Source organism: Fukomys damarensis, unplaced genomic scaffold (assembly GCF_012274545.1).
Source record: "Fukomys damarensis isolate Sample0158 unplaced genomic scaffold, DMR_v1.0_HiC HiC_scaffold_29, whole genome shotgun sequence".
Taxonomy (NCBI): Eukaryota; Metazoa; Chordata; class Mammalia; order Rodentia; family Bathyergidae; genus Fukomys; species Fukomys damarensis.
This window is the reverse complement of record NW_022900941.1, coordinates 16,907,905-16,930,489: the sequence shown is the minus strand read 5'-3', so window position 1 is coordinate 16,930,489 and position 22,585 is coordinate 16,907,905. Positions and strand designations below refer to the sequence as shown.

Here is a 22,585-nt window from a genome sequence, read left to right as displayed (position 1 = left end):
GCATCAAAGTTAAATTAAATTAGCCAACCATCTTCTTTTCAGGGAGCGACAAACACACAAGCTGACTCACCTTCCAGAAGCTATCCACTTTGCCATACACAAGGGACTGGTTCTGCCTTTTGATTTCATTAATGTGATGGATGTCGCTGGAGTTCAGGTGCTGCTCGACCACAAAGCCCAGAAAGCTGTTGTCCGGAGTGTGAGCTGATGTAGAAAACAAAGGACAGATCAGCAAGCAGCAGCAGCAACAGTTACAGATTTCATACAAGCCCCCTTACTCTCACTCATTTTACCCTCCTCCTCCTCGCCTGGGAGGGCTGATGTTGGCAACAGCGTCACAACAGAATAATTTTAGGATCCATGTTTAAGATGGATAAACCTTAACAAAGTCCTGCTCTTTTTAAGGAAAAATTTATCTGTCTAAAAATCACTGAGCAGTGCCCCCTCATTCCCCTTTCCTCAGCAAAAGGTTGGGTTTTGGGCAGACATTTCTTCAGCCAGCTTTCAACTTTTAAGAGCTAGAAGCCTACAATAGTCAGGGTTTGATCAGTGGTTCTGAACAGGAAAGGTCCACGCACAGTCCAATCTGGCTCCAGCTGGGTTTACTATCCACTGTGTTAAAGGAGGTTGGGGGCAAAAATTGAACAGTATCTGCCCAAAGTTTCATCTCTTCTGAGAATTATTAATAAAAGGTGTACAGTCGTGTGCTGCATAGCATTTCAGTCAGTGATGGCCAGCATGTATAATGGTGGTCCCAGAAGATTATCTGGCCTAGTGACATCACAGCTCTCTTTGCTTGTGTCCACACGTCTTACGACACTGGCACAATGATGTAATAACAGGACAATGCATTTCTCAGAACATGCCCCGTTAAGTGACATGGGACTATAATATAAGGGGCTATACTGAACAGGGTATGTAATGAAGGCAGGACAAAGCTAAAGCTCACGAGTGCAAAAGCCGTTCCAAAAAAAATACAACCACTACGAAAGAACAGTGCCTGCGGGGTAGACTATTTTGGAATAGAAAAAAGGAAATGTCTATTAACACTTTAGCGAGGGGGAGACAATCCTACTGCCTCTCCAAACATTTGTATCTCTTGCCTATAATGTTAAAAAAATTATCAACACGAGTTGCTATTATCAAAAAATAATTCTCTGTTGTTGATTAAACAGAGACCACTCTCTTTTCTATCTTTATTTCAGGCTTCTCCTGATGGGCCAGCAGAAGCCACATGTGGCCAGCGTGAAGGAACTGCCGTTTGGTCTGACCTGAACAGAACAGCTACAAATGATGATAAACCAAATTCCTCTTGGTAGTTCAGATACACTCAGGATTCTGTAAAACCCATATACTGCAGTCCCAACTACACCACTGACTCACAAGCAGGGAGGTGTATCCCTTTGTCTTGCTCTGGTTTTCTCAAGACAAAGGAGGCCTGGCCCAGGCTTGAAGGTGGCACCAGAGCCCCGAAAGCCCAGCAGAGGTGGCCTGGGGCACTGTGCTGTCACCATCCTGTCTCCCAGGCCTGTGCCTAATGGGGGTGACAGAACAAGGAGATAATAGGGCTGTGACTGGGGAGTTGTGTGCAGTCTGGCCAATCTGTTATTTCATTTCTGTGTTTTTGAACAGTTGCCCAGAGGCAAGGGCAAGGGCTGCAGTTGGCTGAAAAGTAAATTACTGAATAAATTCTCCTGCCAACAAGAGGCAACAGATGCCTTTTTTTTTTCTCCCTTTTCCTTTTTGAGGAAGTGACAGAAGAGGGGACTTAAGAGAGAAAGGGGGAGGGGTGCAAGAGAATCTGTGTGCTTCCTAAAGGTCACTCAGGCAACTAAAGAAGTCTCTTCCTAAAGCTTTTTTTTTTTTTCCTTCACTCTAAAAGTTCTGAACGAACATCCGATGCCCTAAATTTGGGAGCATTTCAGACTTTGGGATGCTTGCATATACATAAGCTATCTTGGGGGTGGGATTCCGGTATAAACCCAAAATTCATATTTGTTTCATATACAAATATACCTTGTATACACACCCTGAAGGGAGTTTCACACAAATATTTTTAGTGCTCCTGACTTTTGACTGTAACCCATCATATGAGGTCAGGTGTGCACTTTTCTACCCTGTGGTCTCAAGTCAGTCCATGTTTTGGACTAGGGATGTACAACTTACAATGTATATAGGAAATAATTCTCATTTTCCAGTGCAGGGCTTCTCAACCTTGGTGCTACCAATATTTTATGCTAGATAATTCTTTATACCAGATAGTAATGGTGGAGTCCTGTGCTTTATAAGATGTTTATGATATCTTTCCCTCCCTCCATGCAATGCCAGGGCTGCCATTATCCAGACATGACAACCAAAACTGTCTGTAGATATTACCAAATATCCCTCCAGAGGAGGAATAAAACTGTCGCCAGTTGAGAACTACTGTGTGAAACAAAGGATCTAGCTGTTCATAACAAAGATCATTATTTGGAATTAAATCAGCATCCCTAGAAACAAGCCAACTTCACTGACTTCATTCTTTTTGCTACAGTTAGCTTTGCAGAGCTGAAGGGTGGGGCACTGCCCTCCTTTCTGAAAAGGAGGTCAGAAAGGCGATTACAAGAACTCTTTACCCTGCACAGCCCTGTGTTCCTCTGTAGGGGAGACAGGATGACCACAGTTTATGGTTATCCTGGCAAGGATTTAATTCTGCTGTTTAGGATGAGGCATTTTTAGGTTCTGGAGACATTTGTTAGGTTGAGACAGGGTCTCATTATGTAGTGCAGGATGACTTTAAACTTACTATGTAGCCCATGGTGGCTACATGATTATTCTCCTCCTGCCTCAGCTTCCTGAGTGCTGGGATTACAGGCATGTAGCACCATCCCTGGACATGTCCCAAAGGCTTCTGTCTCACAGAAACATCCCTCAAAATGATGCCATCTGCCTACTGAAGCCATATGTAATTGCCATATGTAAAGTAAAGATTTACATTGCCTGTCAACAGGTCACACCAGATTCCTTTCTTTTACTGCTGTATTTTCTCAGGTGCATTCTGGAAATCATCCTAGGAAGGCCCTTTGGCACCCAACAGCCAAGTGCTTTGGAAAAACACGATTCAGTTTATAGTCAAGAGCTCTTTCACCCAAGACCTCCCTGAGCAATTCTGCCCACAGTTAGCCTTGGCAGGCTTTCCTTTCCTGACTGCACAGCACAGGCTGCAAAAGACACCGCCTTCCTCAAGCAGGGAGCTGTTCACCTTCACAAACTGCTGCCCAGACGGCAGGAGTTAAGAATCACCACAGTCTCTGTGCAGTGCCCAGCCCTAGAGAGCTATCCAGGACCTGTGGGACCACGGTTCTCAAAAACAAGTACCAGTGCCCCTCAGTATTTGCAGAGATTTGTTCCAAGATCCCCCAAAATATCAAAACCCAAGGATGCTCAAAATCCCTTGCATATAATAGTATGGTATGTGTACAGAACCTACGCACATCCTCCAGTACACTAAAGTACACTAACATCACTACATCATTTACAATGTATAGCACTATGTACACACTATGTAAATAGTTTGTGCACTGTATTGATAAAGGAATGACAAGAAAACATCTGTACACATTCACTAAAGATACATTTTTTTTCTTCCAGAATATTTTTAACCCACACCTGGTTGAATCTGTGGATGTGGAAACCCTGGCAAGGGGGCCAGTTGTACGAGACATGAAACAAGCTGTGTGTAACTTCCAACCAGCAAGGAGTGAAAGGGTTTCCTGGGCTGCTGTGTAAGGATGGACAGGCAGCCGCAGCTTCAGTTAGATGCCCAAGTGCTGGAGCAACCAAACCTCTCAACCTTCTTGTTTACATCCGAGCACATCCCATTAAGCCCTGGGCACTTGGTTTGATTACTCCTTGCATCAAAGTTAAATTAAATTAGCCAACCATCTTCTTTTCAGGGAGCGACAAACACACAAGCTGACTCACCTTCCAGAAGCTATCCACTTTGCCATACACAAGGGACTGGTTCTGCCTTTTGATTTCATTAATGTGATGGATGTCGCTGGAGTTCAGGTGCTGCTCGACCACAAAGCCCAGAAAGCTGTTGTCCGGAGTGTGAGCTGATGTAGAAAACAAAGGACAGATCAGCAAGCAGCAGCAGCAACAGTTACAGATTTCATACAAGCCCCCTTACTCTCACTCATTTTACCCTCCTCCTCCTCGCCTGGGAGGGCTGATGTTGGCAACAGCGTCACAACAGAATAATTTTAGGATCCATGTTTAAGATGGATAAACCTTAACAAAGTCCTGCTCTTTTTAAGGAAAAATTTATCTGTCTAAAAATCACTGAGCAGTGCCCCCTCATTCCCCTTTCCTCAGCAAAAGGTTGGGTTTTGGGCAGACATTTCTTCAGCCAGCTTTCAACTTTTAAGAGCTAGAAGCCTACAATAGTCAGGGTTTGATCAGTGGTTCTGAACAGGAAAGGTCCACGCACAGTCCAATCTGGCTCCAGCTGGGTTTACTATCCACTGTGTTAAAGGAGGTTGGGGGCAAAAATTGAACAGTATCTGCCCAAAGTTTCATCTCTTCTGAGAATTATTAATAAAAGGTGTACAGTCGTGTGCTGCATAGCATTTCAGTCAGTGATGGCCAGCATGTATAATGGTGGTCCCAGAAGATTATCTGGCCTAGTGACATCACAGCTCTCTTTGCTTGTGTCCACACGTCTTACGACACTGGCACAATGATGTAATAACAGGACAATGCATTTCTCAGAACATGCCCCGTTAAGTGACATGGGACTATAATATAAGGGGCTATACTGAACAGGGTATGGAATGAAGGCAGGACAAAGCTAAAGCTCACGAGTGCAAAAGCCGTTCCAAAAAAAATACAACCACTACGAAAGAACAGTGCCTGCGGGGTAGACTATTTTGGAATAGAAAAAAGGAAATGTCTATTAACACTTTAGCGAGGGGGAGACAATCCTACTGCCTCTCCAAACATTTGTATCTCTTGCCTATAATGTTAAAAAAATTATCAACACGAGTTGCTATTATCAAAAAATAATTCTCTGTTGTTGATTAAACAGAGACCACTCTCTTTTCTATCTTTATTTCAGGCTTCTCCTGATGGGCCAGCAGAAGCCACATGTGGCCAGCGTGAAGGAACTGCCGTTTGGTCTGACCTGAACAGAACAGCTACAAATGATGATAAACCAAATTCCTCTTGGTAGTTCAGATACACTCAGGATTCTGTAAAACCCATATACTGCAGTCCCAACTACACCACTGACTCACAAGCAGGGAGGTGTATCCCTTTGTCTTGCTCTGGTTTTCTCAAGACAAAGGAGGCCTGGCCCAGGCTTGAAGGTGGCACCAGAGCCCCGAAAGCCCAGCAGAGGTGGCCTGGGGCACTGTGCTGTCACCATCCTGTCTCCCAGGCCTGTGCCTAATGGGGGTGACAGAACAAGGAGATAATAGGGCTGTGACTGGGGAGTTGTGTGCAGTCTGGCCAATCTGTTATTTCATTTCTGTGTTTTTGAACAGTTGCCCAGAGGCAAGGGCAAGGGCTGCAGTTGGCTGAAAAGTAAATTACTGAATAAATTCTCCTGCCAACAAGAGGCAACAGATGCCTTTTTTTTTTCTCCCTTTTCCTTTTTGAGGAAGTGACAGAAGAGGGGACTTAAGAGAGAAAGGGGGAGGGGTGCAAGAGAATCTGTGTGCTTCCTAAAGGTCACTCAGGCAACTAAAGAAGTCTCTTCCTAAAGCTTTTTTTTTTTTTCCTTCACTCTAAAAGTTCTGAACGAACATCCGATGCCCTAAATTTGGGTGATTTTTTTTTTTTCCCAGAAAATTTTTGTAGTTCCATTCTTTTTTTGGTACTGGAGATCAAACTCAGCACCTTGCACTTGCAAGGCAGGTGGCAGAACCACTGGGCTAAATCCCTGGCCCTACTTCTATTCTTAAGACTTTTTTACCCCTGATAGTCAGTTACCTAGTTCGTATGTGGACAGTTAAAAACTCCAGTATATAAAATACTTAACGGGTCTTATTTCTTGTTATATTGTACTAAGGTGAAATCAAGAATCAAATGACCATTAAAACCCCACCCCTACAAATAATACATACACGTATAAATTTCTGTGTTAAAGATTCCCCAAGCTAATAGCTTGAACAATGACATGGGGTGGTGGGGAAACAATTTATTCCAAAAACTTGTGAGGAATGGTAAACTTTAGTTGTACAGTGACTGTAATTTGGTATTAAGTCAACTCTGACACTGTATAAAGAATAAATTACACATACACACTTTCCTTAAATTTTCACCTTTTTACTTTCTATCAAAACTCCTCTCTCCCACTACGCCATGCTAATTTGAGGAGCCAACAGTATACCTGTGGGACAGCACATGCTTATAATGGGCACCACCAGATTTAGTAAGCCCAGACCTGAGTATTAGTTTGGCCTCTCCAGGACTCTTTCCAGGTAACCCTGAATTTGTTCCTGGACATCAAATCTCAGCAATGTGCCAGTTTACTCAGTTTTGACTCATCCCAGCAGGTAATTTGGAGTAACCACAGGCCAGATGTGCCTCGCTTCCAAGGGGGTGACCAGAAGCTGATGCCTGCTTGGTAACATCTGCAGAGAGGACCCTGTTCTCAACACAAGTGTCTCCTCATGTTGCTTATAATTAATTGAAAGACACAAGCCCAGCTTGATGTGATCTAGAATGACCTTTCCATTGAGATCTGCCCCTCACCCCGAGTTTTCTTTTTCTCTGCCTTCAGATGAGAACACAAACTTTAATTGTGTTGTGAGGTTTCAGAGAGTAAATAGCTACTTTTCAAGATAAATCAAAGAAATCCTATCACAAATGAGATGCATTCATTCTGTACTTTCAGTAACTAGTCCATTCCAGAAGATAAACACAATTAAGAAAAACAGCAGATGTGAGTTCTGGCTGTCTTGAGTTCTATGCTAAGCATATTATAACAACTCTTTCACTTTTATCCTACAATAGCCCTATAATATGTTTATTGAAATAAGAAAACAGAATTATTTAAACCACTTGAGTCTATATGCTAGGAAAGAGAAATGCTGGGTTTTAGTGCTAGAATGGCTGGTTCCAATCTCTTCAAATCGCTCTAATTTACAGCCTCATATCCCACATATTTTATTTGCAGGACTCGAAACTACAGTGGTAAACCATGCTTCAGAGGAAAATAACACTGTAAGATAAACCAAACTAGACATTCGCATGCAAGTGAGCGTGCGCACACACGCACGCATGCACACACACACACACACACACACACTTACATATGCTAACAGTTTTCTGATCAATTTCTGTTGCTCTGATGTGGGACTGTGCTAAACTTTTTACATGCTACAAAGTACAGGAAATTTGCGGAACATTTACAGTGACCTTAATACAGTTTAGGGAAAACTTCTTATTAAGGAAAGCACTACTTTAAGCACTGGGGAAGCACCTGTCTATAAATTATTATAAACTGGCTTGATGCATTCCCAGAGCAGATCATGGTCATGCCTAGTCTGGGGAAATACTACTAAGAGATATACTTAAAAAGGAGTTAAGTCCTAATGTTCTACAGCATAGCAGGGTAACCAAAGTTGATAACAACTAGTTGTATATTTCAAAAATAGTCAAGAGGATTTTGAGTATTTCCCAACACAAGGAAATGAAAAACATTTGAAGAAAGAAATAATATCAGATGAGCCTGAGTAACCCATTCAATGCCAAACTTTTAGAGCACTTGCTCTGCAAACCAGGTTATATTCTAGTAACTGAGTGATTAAAATGTAAGAGATTTTGCCTCTCAGGAGCTTACCAATTACTTAATAAATGAAGTACACACTATACTACCAAGGAGTAATAATGTCTTCTTTAAAATATCATTCAAAATTTTTATTAAGTCAAAATAAAGTACCTTTATTTCAGTGGTATGAATTCCAACATGTTTTTATGACCAGTGAGTCCCAAACACCTCTAATCCTGTTTCATGGACAACCTCCATCTATCATCAAAGGCCAACACTGCACACTCAGCCTGAGCTCATTCTTCGGCCCTCACAGTTTCCAAGACTCAGGGCCCTTAGCTTTCCAAAATCTTCCCTCTTCTCCATCTTTCTTAGTTCAAGCCTCATCAGTTTTTTTTTTTAACCAAGATTTCTGCAATAAACAAGCTTTTGTTTCCCCTAAATATAAATGCTTTTATGGGCTTTCCTGATTATAACTGAAATATATTCTCAGTATAAAACTTTTTTCAGATAATAGAGGAAAATATAAGGAAAAAACATTATTCATCATCTTACCACCTAGAAATAAATAGCTACTATTAGTTGACTTTTCCCCCCAAGATTTATGGATCTTTTTATCCTCAAACTAACACTAGATCCTATTACATCTATTCTTTTTGTTTTTTTCCTTCAGTCCTAGGGATTGAACTCGGGCCCTTGTGCTTGCAAGGCAGGCACCGGAACCACTGAGCTAAATCCTCGGCCCTCTATTACATCTATTCTTGCAAACATCTTTCTGTACTTTCACAATATGCCACAGGTATCTTTCTTGAAAATAACCACAGCTCACCACTGCTTGTTAAAGAGGCACGATATGACGGTATGTCAAAGATAACCCATGGCTCTGGTTGGCGAGCATCCCTCTGGGGAAATGACCACACTTCTCTCAACTCTGCATGCTCGTGCAGGTGGCTGACAGGGTGCCAATCCTAATCCCCACCCTATTCTTGCCTCCAGGGATAGGCAACTAATTCAGAATAATCTGCCTAATGAAGGATCAGTTCAAAATCAGGTTCACAACCCAAGTTATGCCAAACATGGCTGCTCCATGACTAGTCAGAACCACTTTTGAAGTGAATGTCTGCCCCCTAAGCTGTTAGGGTGGGAGTCTAGAGCTGTAGGGGCTCCCTGAGTGCCCATATGTTATGGTTTGGATTTAAACTTTCTCCTCAAGGTCTCATTCATTCAGAGGTGGGACTCTGGGAAGGTGACTGGATCATGGATGCACTACAGTCATCAGTAGAAGAATCCACTCATGAGTTCATAGCCAAAATGTTCGGTCCAGAAGCAGGGCCTGGTTGGAGGGGGTGGGTCACTGGGGGCATGACCTAGAAGGGTATATTCTTTCAATTTTTTGCCCCTGTACTGGTAACTGCACTTAGGACTTTGCACTTACAGTGTGGCATGGTGCCCCTGAACTAAATCCCTGTCCCTATATTCTTGTTCCTGGCCCCCTCCTTCTCTAGCTCTGTTTCCTGACTGCTACGATTTAAGCTATTTTCCTCTGTCACGCCCTTCCATCAGGCCACTTCTGCCTCGGAGCCAGCCAATCATGGAATGAACCCTCTCTAACTGTGAACCAAAATAAACCACTTTTCTTTTAGGTTTCAGGGGTCAAGAATTTTGTCTCAGTGGTGGGAAGGCTGACTAATACATGTAAAGATAGCCTGTCTGAAAATGACACCAACTCAGAGAAATGCAAAGTGGAGATATAGAGTGAAAACGTCTGCCAAGCCTGTATTCAGTTCTCCCTATGGCTGGTTTCAACAATTCCTAGAGATAAAAACCAACAAAGCTTTGTGACCAAGTCATTATGACAGGCATCTCATCTAATATACTCCGTCCAATTCCTGACAACTTAACTCAATGGATATTGTATGTCACCATACTTGTAAACTCTGTGGTAGATTTCTAAACAGCTCCTATACCTAAAACCCTGCACTTTTCTCCCTTCCCCGTTAATCTCTAACCCTAATCCACTCTCCGCAAATACTTCTACAAAACAAATTTGGACAACAATGGTTTCCTGCTGAAAATCTTCACCCCCTCCAGGATGATGTAGAGTCCAATGAAGCCATCACTCCATTTTGTTTCTGGTCACACTCCCAGGGCTGTCTCTGCGCAACTATGACTCACAAGTACTGGGCAGCATCTTACTGTCTTATCTCAGGCCATCATGTGCTTGGCATGCCTACTGTGTCTCGGGGTAAGGGATCTCTCCACTCCAGACTAAGCACAGCTCTTCATTGCTCTCAAACCAGGGAGAGTTGGAGCCTTTATCACACACTGATATCTTTCTGGATAGACTGGACACTCCCTGAGAACCAAGCATGGTTTATGTACTTGACTTCCTGGAGCACAGAGCCTAGTACTATTGAGTAAATATTTCTGGAATGCTTGACTAATTAATAACTCTTGAGATTAATAAGCCAAAGTTGCATGTCACTCTTCGAGAAACTATGTGCTCAGAGGCAGGGGCATGTGGAAGGTGACTGGATTACAGGTGTGCTATAGCTGGCATGGTGTCAGGAGGTGGGATGTCCTGGGGACCTGATCTAGGAAGGTCTCTCTCTCCTAGGCTCCTCCTTTAGCTCTCTGCTTCTAAGATGCCAGGAGGAAGAGAAGCTTTTCCTCTGGTATGGCCCTCTGTCATGCACTCCTGCTTTGGAGCCAAGGCATGGACTGAAAACGTGAGCCAAAATAAATCTCTTCTCCCTTAAGTTGTGAATGTCAGGTGTTATGTCTCAGTGACAAAAAAATGTACCCCAGGTCAATATATGTATTATAGGTGTAGGGTACACATTTATCAACTTGATAAATTAACACCAAAATAATTTGGTTTACAAAACTGCATAGGTAGTGATATTACGTTTCAAGTTTTACCAAAATTGATTTTTATTTTCAAACGCTAGGCTCTTTGAGAGAGAAATCTAGGATCCAGGTTAGGGGAACTAATGTACAGCTGAGCTGAAAAGATGAGCGCCTGCATTGTTGACAGAAGGCACACTGGAGTAAATTCTTCAAGTGTCAAAAAGCAATTTAGGAGAGAATGGACTCCCTAGAAGAGCATCACTCCTAGAGGCTGAGACTCAGATGGGAGTAACTGAGGCTGATTCTATTGCTCACAGGTCCGCACTGACATAAAAGGGAAGACTTCTCCCAATCCAAGTCAAAGGCCACTAGGGTAATTTCAGTCACAGATACCTCCTTTGACTGTCATGCCCTAATAATTTAGACACTGTCTGGAAGCAACTGATCCTCAGTGACAGCTAGAAGTTTTACCGTCTGCAGGGAAGAGAATCCACTTGTTTCTAAAATTTCTATTTTAATCAGGCCAAATTTCTGAACCATAAGCTACTATTCTGACCTGACAGGCAAATAAAAATGGCTGTGAGCCCCCAGTCCTGGCAAAATCTCAAAAAGGAAGAATGCAGTGACAGTGACAATGAGTGTCGTTAGAAGAACTCTTGAAATTCTAACCAGGTAAAGGGTACAGAAAGAAGACAGGAAGATGAGGTCACTAGCTTCACGAAGCATATGCATTTTCAAATCTGCACAACTTTTCACCCATCCCTGCAATGTCACATGGACTGTGGCTGGAGAGGTGTTATCCTTCAATTTAACTTAATTCCACTGATAAACATGTTCTCAATGCCTACCAGGTGGACGGAGCCACTGAGCACCAGCCACGAGAAAGACAGACAAATCACAACCATTATTCACTTCAGGGGCCAGGGGAGGAAAAAGAAAACAAGCAAAATAAGTGAAACAAATGCTCGGAGGGATGGGGGAAATAAAACAGGAGAGAGAGGCACGAAGATGGTGGACTCAAGGTATACCTCAAAGTACATCTGAGTTGAACATAACAGTTTATCCCAAATGTCACTCGGGCAGCGTGTTTACGTGCTGACTTTACCAAGCATCATTCGGACAGGTGTCACTTCAACCAGTCGATTCTTATACTGAATAAATTTAATAAAAGTTTTATTTTTGTATTTCCTGTTATACTACCTTATAAAAATTAATGAAAATGCCATCTTTGATCACCCTGTATTTAAATAATCAGATTGGCAAGTGGTCAAACTTGAGGCAGAGATGGGAAAGTCTAAGGGAAGAAGGTTCCAGAAAAGATAACAACTACTGCAAAGGTCCTGGGGTAGGAAAGTGACTGTAGTGAATATGAGACATCAAGAAGTTTAGACAGAGATCAGGAAGGAGTGCAGTAGGAGCCACAGCCAGACTACACTGGGCCTTCAAGCTGCTACCGTAGGATGTGCCTTTCACTACAGCAAAATACATGGGTCATGGCATTCTGAGCAGAGCAGTGTTATGCTCTGATCTGTGGTTTAATTAACTTCCTCAGAAAAACTTGACTCTATTGGTTCTTTATTCATTGATTTGACAAATATTTATTTAACACCCACAGTGTGCAGAGAAGACTAATACAGGCACTGAGGACTCAGCAAGAATCACACCAGTGGGGATTACAGTGTGGAACCGGGGCTGAAATGGGGCTGGGTGGGTGAGAGCCACTGAATAGAGTAGTTGGCTCTGAGAAGAAATGCTTCCAGAAAAGGTGGCACTTCCTCAAAGGATGAGAGGGTCTGTAGTGGAAGTATGTAGGTGTCGGGGTTAAAGGAACACAGGGCTTTCCTGGTTAAGCAGCCTGGAGAAGAGAGAACAAGGCATCATGGAAGGTACCTAACAGCCAAAAGGCAAGACAACCCAGGAGAGGCCAGCAGGGCCAGACGGACCAAAAAGAGAACACAGTGGGGCCCCTAAACACTGCTCACTGCCACGTATCACTCACTTCACAATGACCACGTGGGGTTTGGTCTCTCTTGGGCACCTTGGTCTCTCTCTAATTGTAGCTTTATTCCTGTTCTGCTGGCCAATGAAAACTAAAACAATGGACAGAGGCTACCTGCTGATTTCCAAAGGGTGAGAGGAGTGGCTGCTGAGCAAGAAAGTGGGGAGCTAGAGGGAGCCCTGCTGTCCAGAGCCGGAGAAAAGCCATGTCATTCTGCAGCCAGAGAAAGTGGGAGACATCTGTAGAGAAAGAAGATTGCCAGTTTCTAAATGGTGAACTCTGGCTGCCCAGGCTAGGCCTACAACTTCAAGGCAACAAAGCTTGTGCTGAATCACCTCACTTCAGCCACTTGGTTCTCACAGTGGGAGGCAGGGATTTTCAAGGTGTGGTACCAGATCCAGCAGCACCAACACCGCTAACATCTCATCAAAGGCAAATACTGTGGCCCATTCCAGGTTCTGTAGTCTGTGTCAATAGGTGATTTTAATGTGCATTCAAGGTTTAGAACTCTAGCAGAGGGGTCAGAGGGAGGTTGGGTTCAAATCCCAGCTTTGCCACTTTTATCTTGGCCAGTTTTCTTTAAATGTGGGACACTGAGCTTGAGAAAAGGAGCTGTCATACTACTTATATAAAGCACAGGAACAAAGATACCAGCCCTCTTTCACCAACTGTAATCCCAATGGGATGAACTTGTATTCGCTCCACTTACCTCCTCCCCTGCAACTGCTTAACAAAAAACAGCATGAAAATTTTCTCCAATACCTGATCCTAGAATCCTTAAAGGAGAAAAAACACTGGAAGCAAAGTTGTATCAGCCAAAGAAGCCAACTTGGAGAAGCTCACGGTTTCATCCTGTGATTCCCATGAAGGTCACTGCACGAAGCATTCAGTCCTCTGCTCTGCCACCTTTTCCTGTAACTATTTCAGCAGTGGGATTTTTATCTCCTACACTTTTTCACTTTTCACTCTGGCCTGTATCTTTGCCACTGTGAACTAGGGTGCCTGGCTGTTCCACTTTGCCTGGCTTGGGGAGTGGTCTTATCATGCAGGTCATTTAGCCAGAAAACTGGGATGAGCTGGTCACTTCACTGTGAACCAACTCTTCAAGAAACAGTTCCAGGAGCAAGTGAGGGGACAAACAGGACAGGCTTCTATGTTCACACCTGTTTCGCGCTTCATTCCCTGGGTCTGTACCCCTGCAGTAGAAGTATGATACAGCCTTGTTTCTGTGTGTGTGCCTCCAGATCCCTCTTAAAGTAAGCTTTCGGACAGCAGAGACTTAAGGACCCACAGGTATCAAAAGATACTCTCTCTCTATCGAAACTCGAACTGAAAGCAACAACCAAATAAAAATTCCAATATAATTTTATTTCGCACTCATATGGAAAAGAAAATACTCAGGTTTAGTCACTTGTCTACTCTCTGCTAAGGAGCACCTTATAGGGATTTGGGGAAGGGGTTGGTTAAAAAAAAATATTCAAGGAGCTGCAGGTAAAATGGAAAGGCTCTAAAGTGAACACATCCAGAATCCCAATCTGTTCCTTATTCAACTCCCTATTACAGCTCAGTCTTTTCTGCCCCAGATGTCCTCACATGCCAAGAAACATTCCATATTCCCCAGGCTAGAGGACAACGTAGAACATGAGCACCCAGAAGGCATATTTTCCAGTGTCATCACACAGAAAGTGACACCTTAATCATTACAGTTACTCAACAGATAAACCAATATAAACTTTGCTTAGGGAACAAGGAAGTGCATAGCAGTGATATGGACAGTGCGATTATAGCACACACAGCCTTGGAAGGTTACTACAGCTTATGTGGGGCTAAAAAAAAAAATGATCTACACCGAAGCTTATCTGAAACAGTGGTGGTGGGGGAAGGGCAACCTCGTCATAACTACCATTGCTGCTTTCAGCTACAGCCTCCAGGGAAAGACAGTAAAAATTCAATTAGATAAAAGATTTTTATCCCAGCTGATGTTTTTACATAAACCAGATGAAGTTGTGAAAGTGGGTGTTGAGCAGATAATTAGAGCTATTCAAATATGGTATAATACGCAGTGCAAATAATCAATTTGAGGGTTTTATTTTTCTCTTTTAAGTGGTTTAGGCAAACACTGTCTCTTTTTGTGTGGGCAGATTTTTTTCCCATTGTTTACTAAGGTATAACACATCTTAAGACAGGGAAAAAAAAAAGGGATTGCTCTACAGAGTTTAAAGCAAGCATTATCTTCAGTGGACTAAGGCAGAGTCTGAAATGATGCCCAGATTTAGAGCCAACCCACGCCTCTGGCAAGCACAGAAAATCCCACCATTAATTCTCTACAAATAAAAACAAAATATCTCCAAATACATACACATAGGAGATGGTCATTTGATGGACTCTTAAAAGAGCATTGGAAACGTTTTCAAGTCACAGTAGAATCTTAGAAAAGAATATGATATATTGTGGGGAAAAAAAGGAGCTGCAAAATTTTTGTATATACAGCTATGTAAAAAACGCACATGTGAAAAAATAATAATGGTTACACTGTGTTTTGAGGAACCTTTCTCAGTGGGGGATGACTTTGTTTTTCCAATACGATTACGATTTACTCTTCATTTTGTAGATTGAAGAGGAAGAAAAAGTCACTGAAAACAGTTTGAATAAAATTCTGCTATGGGATGATCTGAAGGCGGCAGGGGTGGTTACAAAACTGGGTGGTGCCTTCTGAGAGGTGAAGACTTGGAAGATTACAGTATGTGCTGGACAGAGAAGAAAAGGGGGACTTGAGGCCAGAGAATCAGAGGATGTGAATACTTCGCTGTGGATAAGAAAAGGTCTCCTGAGACAAAGGAAAAGCTGTGCAGGCTCTGAGGAGGCAGGCTTGATCCAAGCTGAGTTTTCAAGAGCTGCTCTAGGGCCGCAGGACAGCTTTAGCGCCTTGATCCATAGCCCTGCTAAATGCGGACATGAGGTGAAAGCAGAACTAGGGCCCTAAACCAGGAATGGCACTTATCAGCTTCCGGGAAAAATTCATCACTCCACAATCTCATCAAAGGGCCTTAGTGTGTCTCACCACCTGGTCCTGATGGAGAAGGTACCAGAAGTAGTGGTCTATGCTGATATATCCTAAAATGCTTTATAACACTCAGGATACAAAGAGGGGGTCATTCCAGTGAATTTGGAAAACAAGTTTGGGGCAAAACAACACACACACACACACACACACACACACACACACACAAACCAAAGCTTTACAATTTGTAGAATTCCTACCACGTTAGCAAGAAATCAGAGGAGAAACTGGAAAAACCTTTAAGTATGAAATGTGACACGAATATTTAAGAAGCGAACATGTGCTGGTCCAGTAGATTTCATTTGAATGGTCCTAAAGATGTTGCACCAATGAGTAGTTTTTCTCTTTCTCTGTGCTGAGCGCTCTCTTCAATGCACACATGCTGCAATGTTGCAAACCTCCTAAAACAACTGACTCGATTCTACAAAGAAAACACTATTTCTTTGTTGTTTAAATTTTCCATCAGGTACCCCAACAACAGAAAATAATCTAAATGCACAAGAGCCTCTAATACCTTCAATGTATGAGCACATTTATACATCATTTATATAATGATGACTATGGGACCACATGCCAAGTACTAGTGAGTTTCACTAGTAAATATAATTTTGGTCATTTTCTTCTTAATTCAAAGGAACAGTTTTTCCCTTCAGAGCACAAGAATAGCCACATTTATCCAAACACCTGGGGTGGACATTGCTCCTGTCATAGAGAAGAGAGGGACTTTCCAGCAAGAAGTCTCCAAATTCACTGTGGGTAGGCTCTGGATGAGAAAGAGCAGGACAAACTGTTCTGTGCTGCAAATTCTACATACATCTATCTCACCATGATAAATGCCTCAAACTGCTTCATTTCTCTACTCATTTCCATATTTCCTCCATTCAAGACAGCCTTATCCACAAGAAAGTTTTCCATCAACCTGTCCCATGACAGGTTTTCCCATGGATTTAGAACCACTGGCGAGGCCTTGCTTCACTGTCTCATTAAGCTCCTCAAAATGCTCATTTTCTAATTCTTCATTCCTTCTGCATTTATTATCTCTGATTTCTCTGTGATTAACAACTTTCTCTCATCAACCATTTGATTATTTCAAATATAATTTGTGCTTGAAAGGCAGGAAGATCAAAGATGGATTCTTTTCCTCTTTATTTATTTATTTTTTTTAGAATAATGAGTCAAGTGTCCTAGCAACTTGTAAAGGTGACCAACTACATCTTGTGGGGTTTTCTTGCTCGGTGCATCATTTTGGTCTCAACTTTTTTTTCATTTGATTTTAACCAGTGTCTTTTCACGCTCACACTACCCTATTCTGGGGCCCTGTGTCCTCTTGATTCCACCCCAGCAGTCCTCCTTGGCTTCCTTTCTTTTCCTTCTGGCATGGTAAGATGGTCCATCTTGATCCCTGCATTGGACCTGTGATCTGTTCTTGACCCTAGGAGGAGGCTCCTTTTACTGAGAAAAGATAATTTGGGGAACCCCAGTGTGAGCGCTAAGGAATCATTGCTACGCATCAGGGTGACTTCACTTTTCTTTTGTTCCTTTTCAAAGCAGAGCTGGGAAACTTCTTCTTAAAGGAAAAAAAAAAGGTACATGTTGCTATTTCCTATTCGAACTGAATATTACATAGCCTTTATGCCAGTTCTCCCTTTATCACATACCGAAAATCTTAGTTCCCACACTATAACAATTTCAAATAACAACATAAATATTTCCTACTATGAATATAAAGGCAAATCATAGTGCCTATAGCATTTGCGAATGTTTTGCTATAAATTTCCTTTTTTTTAAGAAGGCAGTAAAACGTATCAAATTTCACCGATTCCTGCTGAATTCTGTAACAGTTAGGAAACTTATCTCTCTTCCCAGATTAATAGAAATTACTCTGTGCTTCCAGCTTTAGTTACATAGTTTTTCCAGATACTGGGGATGGAACCGAGGGCCTCCCATATGCTAGGTAAGTGACTGAGCCATATCCCTATCCTTTTTATTTTTATTTTGACATAAGGGACCCCTAACTTTCCCAGGCTGATCTCAAACTTGTGATTCTCCTGCCTCAGCCCCGAGTAGGTGGGATTACATTTCAGGAACTTTTTTTTTTTTTTTTTTTGGTACCGGGGATCTAACTCAGGACATTGCGCTTGTAAGGCAGGCAGCAGCACCCCAATAAGCAAAATCCCCAGCCCTAAGTAACACTTTAAACAGTGAATCTCTTTCAAAATTCAATCAACGAGTACTATGGAACACAATATAGGTTTGCAGGGCGCTATATCTTACCATTCTGAAAGAGAAGTCTACACTTGATGGAACAACTCTCCTCTCTCAGCCTGGACAAAAGAAAACACTGCATTTTGGAGGGCGCATGCCTACATATCCTCCAGGCAGCTTAGGCCATTTTGGACAGAGGTAACATTTTACGTCACTTGGCATAGCACACAGTTCATTTCTTAGTTTGTTCAGCGTCACCTCATCCTAGCCTCTCAAGTTTCACAACAAAGACAAACCACAGGCTTAACTCTAATCATGCCTGACCGTGCCGACAGCCACCTATCACCTAAGGTGCCAAATATTAGTTGTTCCCTGAACTCTGTGTGCCAGGGACAGGTTGTAATAACAGGATAATATAGCTCCAGGGGCAATAATAATGTTGACAAGGCATACAGCACGCTCTTGCCAACTTCTCTGAGCTAAAATGACATTTAAATATAAGTTGATTTTAGAAACCACTCCCCTCATCAGCTGTAACCCTTCATTTTCCCCTTTGAACCAACACCCAAGGATTAACCCAGTTTACTTGGCATTACATTGAGTGAGCCTGAATAAAGGGTCATTTTGGGGTGTTTGCGTGCAAAGGACAGGGTGGCCGCACGAGAAGGGCTCTCTCAGGTCCTCACTCAACAAAGCAGACAGACTGACATCTCTGAAATGATTTCTAGAATGGAAATCTCTGGGTTAAAATTACACTGGTAATTTTAGAAAACGGGAATTTTCTACTCTGAGCATTCAAACTAACCATTTCACTCATGTAGCTGTTCTTTTTCAGAAAAGAACTTCACTTTGTTACTATGCTGTAGTGACTTAAATAATATATACATATTTTTGGCACAAAGGCTATCAGATTTGGTACTTGGCTTCATAATCATCAACTAATTAGAAATGAGGCTCTATTTAAGCAGAAAAATGCAAAGTAACAGTAAGGAGCCTGGTGAGGACTAGAAAAGAATGGCCCAGAAACGGAAAATTCTAAAAGTCTAACAGTAGGGCCAGCTGTCAGCGCACCGTCCTGTTTATGAACTCTCTTCCCTCATAAAATAGTCACTGTTACTGACCACAGTGCTACCAGGTTGGCAGGGGAGGGGAGAATCTCGTTCTAAGTCCAGTGTTGAGGAAGTCAGTAGAGTACAAAATGAGTTTAAAACAGCTGCACTTAGAAAAGGCCAGATGTTTTTCCTCTGGAAAATCTGGCACTTAATTCATTAATATATAGTTATGTAGACAACACTCCTCCTTAAAAACGAAGTAGACCCTCGGCAGCATCAGTGTAGCACAAGGTGTACTTAGGCTGTGCCAATCCAAAGGTGGCCTGAAGTTCTTTTCTACAGGCAATCTGTGGTCAACATTTTTCTCCAAAACATTTCCAAGGCTTTTCACAAATTGCTCACATAGATTTTCAACTCCAATTAAAAGAAAAATTCACTTATCCCAAGCAAAAGGTTCAAGAGCACACACTTCTTCACCTAAGGGTCTTGAAAATAACAACCCCAAATAGATGGTTGCCTTTGGTGGCATTCTGGAAGGTAGAGGAGGAACATAAATACTCACGGAACATGGTATAAAACTGCTGAGGATTCAGATTCCATTTTCCCCAGGGGGTCTTGTGGCCTTTCGACTGGGCATAATTCGCATGATTAAACTCTGGCTCAGTACCAAATGAATCCAGGACTCTGAGCATGCACCTGAAAGGAAAAGCGATGTGTGTAAAGCTACAACCTTGACCTCAAAGTCCAAAAAGAAAAAGCTCTAGCCTCTTCAAGGACTACCAAAAACAGACAAATATTTTAAATGAAAAATGCTACCAGGCAAGAATTGATAGGTGTTATCTTTTATTTTTTACAGAGCCAAGAACTGAACCCAGAGCCTTGCACATGCTAGGCAACCATTCTACCTCTGAGCTACATCCACAGCCAGTAGCGCTCTACAACAACGGTGGTGAACCTACGGCATGCAGGCTGCAGTAGGCTGTTTGCATCATTGAAAGCTCTGTAAGGTTTGCTACTACTGCTCTAGAATAACTATACCAAGCAGCTACATTTGTGATTTGAGAACCAACGCCATCACAGAGTAGACAGGATTTGTTTCAGATAGTCTAATAACATAGCAGACTGTCGAGGATCAGTAAAATGAAAAGTTTCCTCAAAGCGTTAGTCGGGTCTGCGATATTTACCGCTATACTCCCAGCATACAGTGGTTATTACAGAAACAGAGTTCCTACCTCTACAGGTCTCAATTTGCTTGATGCATGGGCCATGTGCTGTGTCTCCCACTATAAATTTTTAATATTTATATCAGCTAACTGGACTATTTGATTTTAGATATAGGTTGCGCTATTGTGACTAATCCCCTGAAAGCTCACGCATCGGAATCTTAATCCTCAAATTCATAGGTCGACGGCAGTCTGAGCTGGGGCCTCTGAGAGGTACTCAGGGTTAGAGGGCTTGAGGATGGGTGCCCAGGATGGCATTAATGGCTTCATGAGAAAAGGGGAAGATACAGGACTTAGGCCAACTGGCTCTTTTTCTCTCACTTTGCCATGCCTTCCCCTAGTCTATGGCACAGCAAGATGGCCCTCACCAGATGTGGCCCTCCACCTGGGACTTTCCAGACTTTGGAATGGTGAGAAATTAGCTTCTTTCCATCGTTAAGTTATTCAGGCTCAGGTATTCTGTCATGACCACACAAGGTGAACTATGCTTAGAATCTGACTCAATGGGTATGACATTTTTATGTACCTAATAACCATAGAACTTAATTTTTCTAGAGCCTGATGGAACACAACTGAAGATGTTTCATTTGCCTATGCTACCAAAGGCCAAAGGGGGCCTAAAACCTACTTTTGTGTGGCTATGGCCTAAGGATAGTCTTTAGATTTTTTAAAAACAGCAGAATATTGTGTGACATGTAAAAATTATACGAATTTCATATTTATGAATTTAAAAATAAAGTTTTATATGAATGCAATGACACCCTATTCCTATTATCTGTTACTACCTTCATGCTGTAGGAACAGAGCTGAGAATGTATGTATGGACTATAAAGTCTCAAATATTTACTAGCAGGCCCTTGACAGATGTCTTCTGACCACAGCTCTAGAGGGTGGGAAAGAATCACCAACGGGAAGGAGTTAATACTGAAACAAAATTTACTGACTTTGGTTACACTGATTTCATCACCAATTCTCAAAACATTCCTGCAAATTAAGCTCCTGAATGGCTAATAAAAACATCTATTTTTCTGTTGTTCTTATCAATAATACTTCTGAAAAACTTTTACTGGACCACCAGGCATAACATATAGATTAGAGCATCAGATGAAGACAATAACAATTTTAAGGATGTGACTCAGTTTCTTTCTTCTATATTCTACTATTATTAGAAAAACACTGTTTCAATTTTAAAATTTTCACTTCGCTGTAAGAGTCCAAAACAAACAACAACAAAATCCAAATACCACAACAGATTTTTTTTTTCTAGGAAGCACAACTGTTAATTGCCATTTTTAATGTGATTTTCTTAACCCCATTTGTTTACACAAGGAAGAAAAAAAAGAGTATGAGGGAAGGCTATAATCACAGAATGAAATAAAAGCTGACCACAGAAATAATTCCCTTGTTAGGCTTTCGGTAAACACACTCTGATCAAAAGGGCAATTTTCTTAAGAACGAGTCTCGCTATGTTGCCCAGAGTGGTCTTGAACTCGTGAGCTCCCACAATCCTCTTGCCTCAGTCTGCGGCTGAGCAGCTAGGACTACAAGTGCACACCACCATGCCTGGCTTGCCAGTTTCCACTGTATCAACAAGGCAACTAGGAGGGCGACAAAAACAGGTCCCCAGAGCTCCAGAAAAAGAAGTCACAGTCTATATTCTTCTCTAAGTTAGGTTGGTGACTGTGTTTTTAACTTTGAACTTTATTATTGTTACTACTGATTTGGATAATTAAAGTGAGTCCTGGTGAGCAAGAAAAAATGTTCAAATAAGAAGGGGAATGAGGGAAGAGGGAGGGGGAAAGGAAAATAGACAAAAAAAAAGAATAGAAGGAAAAAGTACAAGCAACTTTTTGTAAATAAGGGGTCGAAGGGAGGGGAAATGGGAAAAAAAAGCAGCAGCAAAATACATCATGTACAAGTATAAATTCCCTATGATGAATATTATCATTATGTACATCTAAAATGTACCAATGAATGTTTTGCTTCCAAAAAGAAAATGCTGCCTAGTAAGTAAGAGCCTACCTCCTGTTGGCCTGAGCTTCTTTCAAGTCAAGATGTAAGCTACCTCTGGTTTCTTGGCAACAAGACCATGATCAGCTGTCTCCAAGAAACTTACAGTTTGACATCCTTTTACTTGAGGCTTTTGGCTGAAGCACTGTTTATTTCCTAGCTTATATAGGTTTGTTTTATAAACCAGAAGTAGAGGACTGACCTCTATCTATGATATGGGAGATTTAAAATAAAGTATTTGTAAATAGGGAAGGGAGGAGGGGTGAAGGGAGGGCAGGAGTAAGGGGAAAAAAATGAGAACCAAGACTTGTCACGTAAAGGTACAAGATCCCAATGATGAATGTAACTGTACTGTATACCTAAAATGCACCAATAAACTCAATGAGAAAAACAAAGTCAAAAAATGATAGTTTTCATTCTTTGAGCACT

The 22,585-nt window shown here is 41.9% G+C and overlaps 1 protein-coding gene across 1 annotated transcript in view; it reads right to left on the bottom strand.

Moving 5' to 3' along the window:
• The window catches only part of Mgat5 (alpha-1,6-mannosylglycoprotein 6-beta-N-acetylglucosaminyltransferase), a 308,365-nt gene that overhangs the window by 88,309 nt on the left and 197,471 nt on the right, over positions 1 to 22,585 (bottom strand). Inside the window, exons 11-12 of the mRNA XM_019204841.2 lie at positions 19,486 to 19,619; positions 3,964 to 4,097 (exon numbers count right to left, since the gene is read on the bottom strand). Coding sequence (XP_019060386.1) covers positions 3,964 to 4,097; positions 19,486 to 19,619 — 268 coding nt within the window. The remainder of the gene's footprint in view (positions 1 to 3,963; positions 4,098 to 19,485; positions 19,620 to 22,585) is intronic.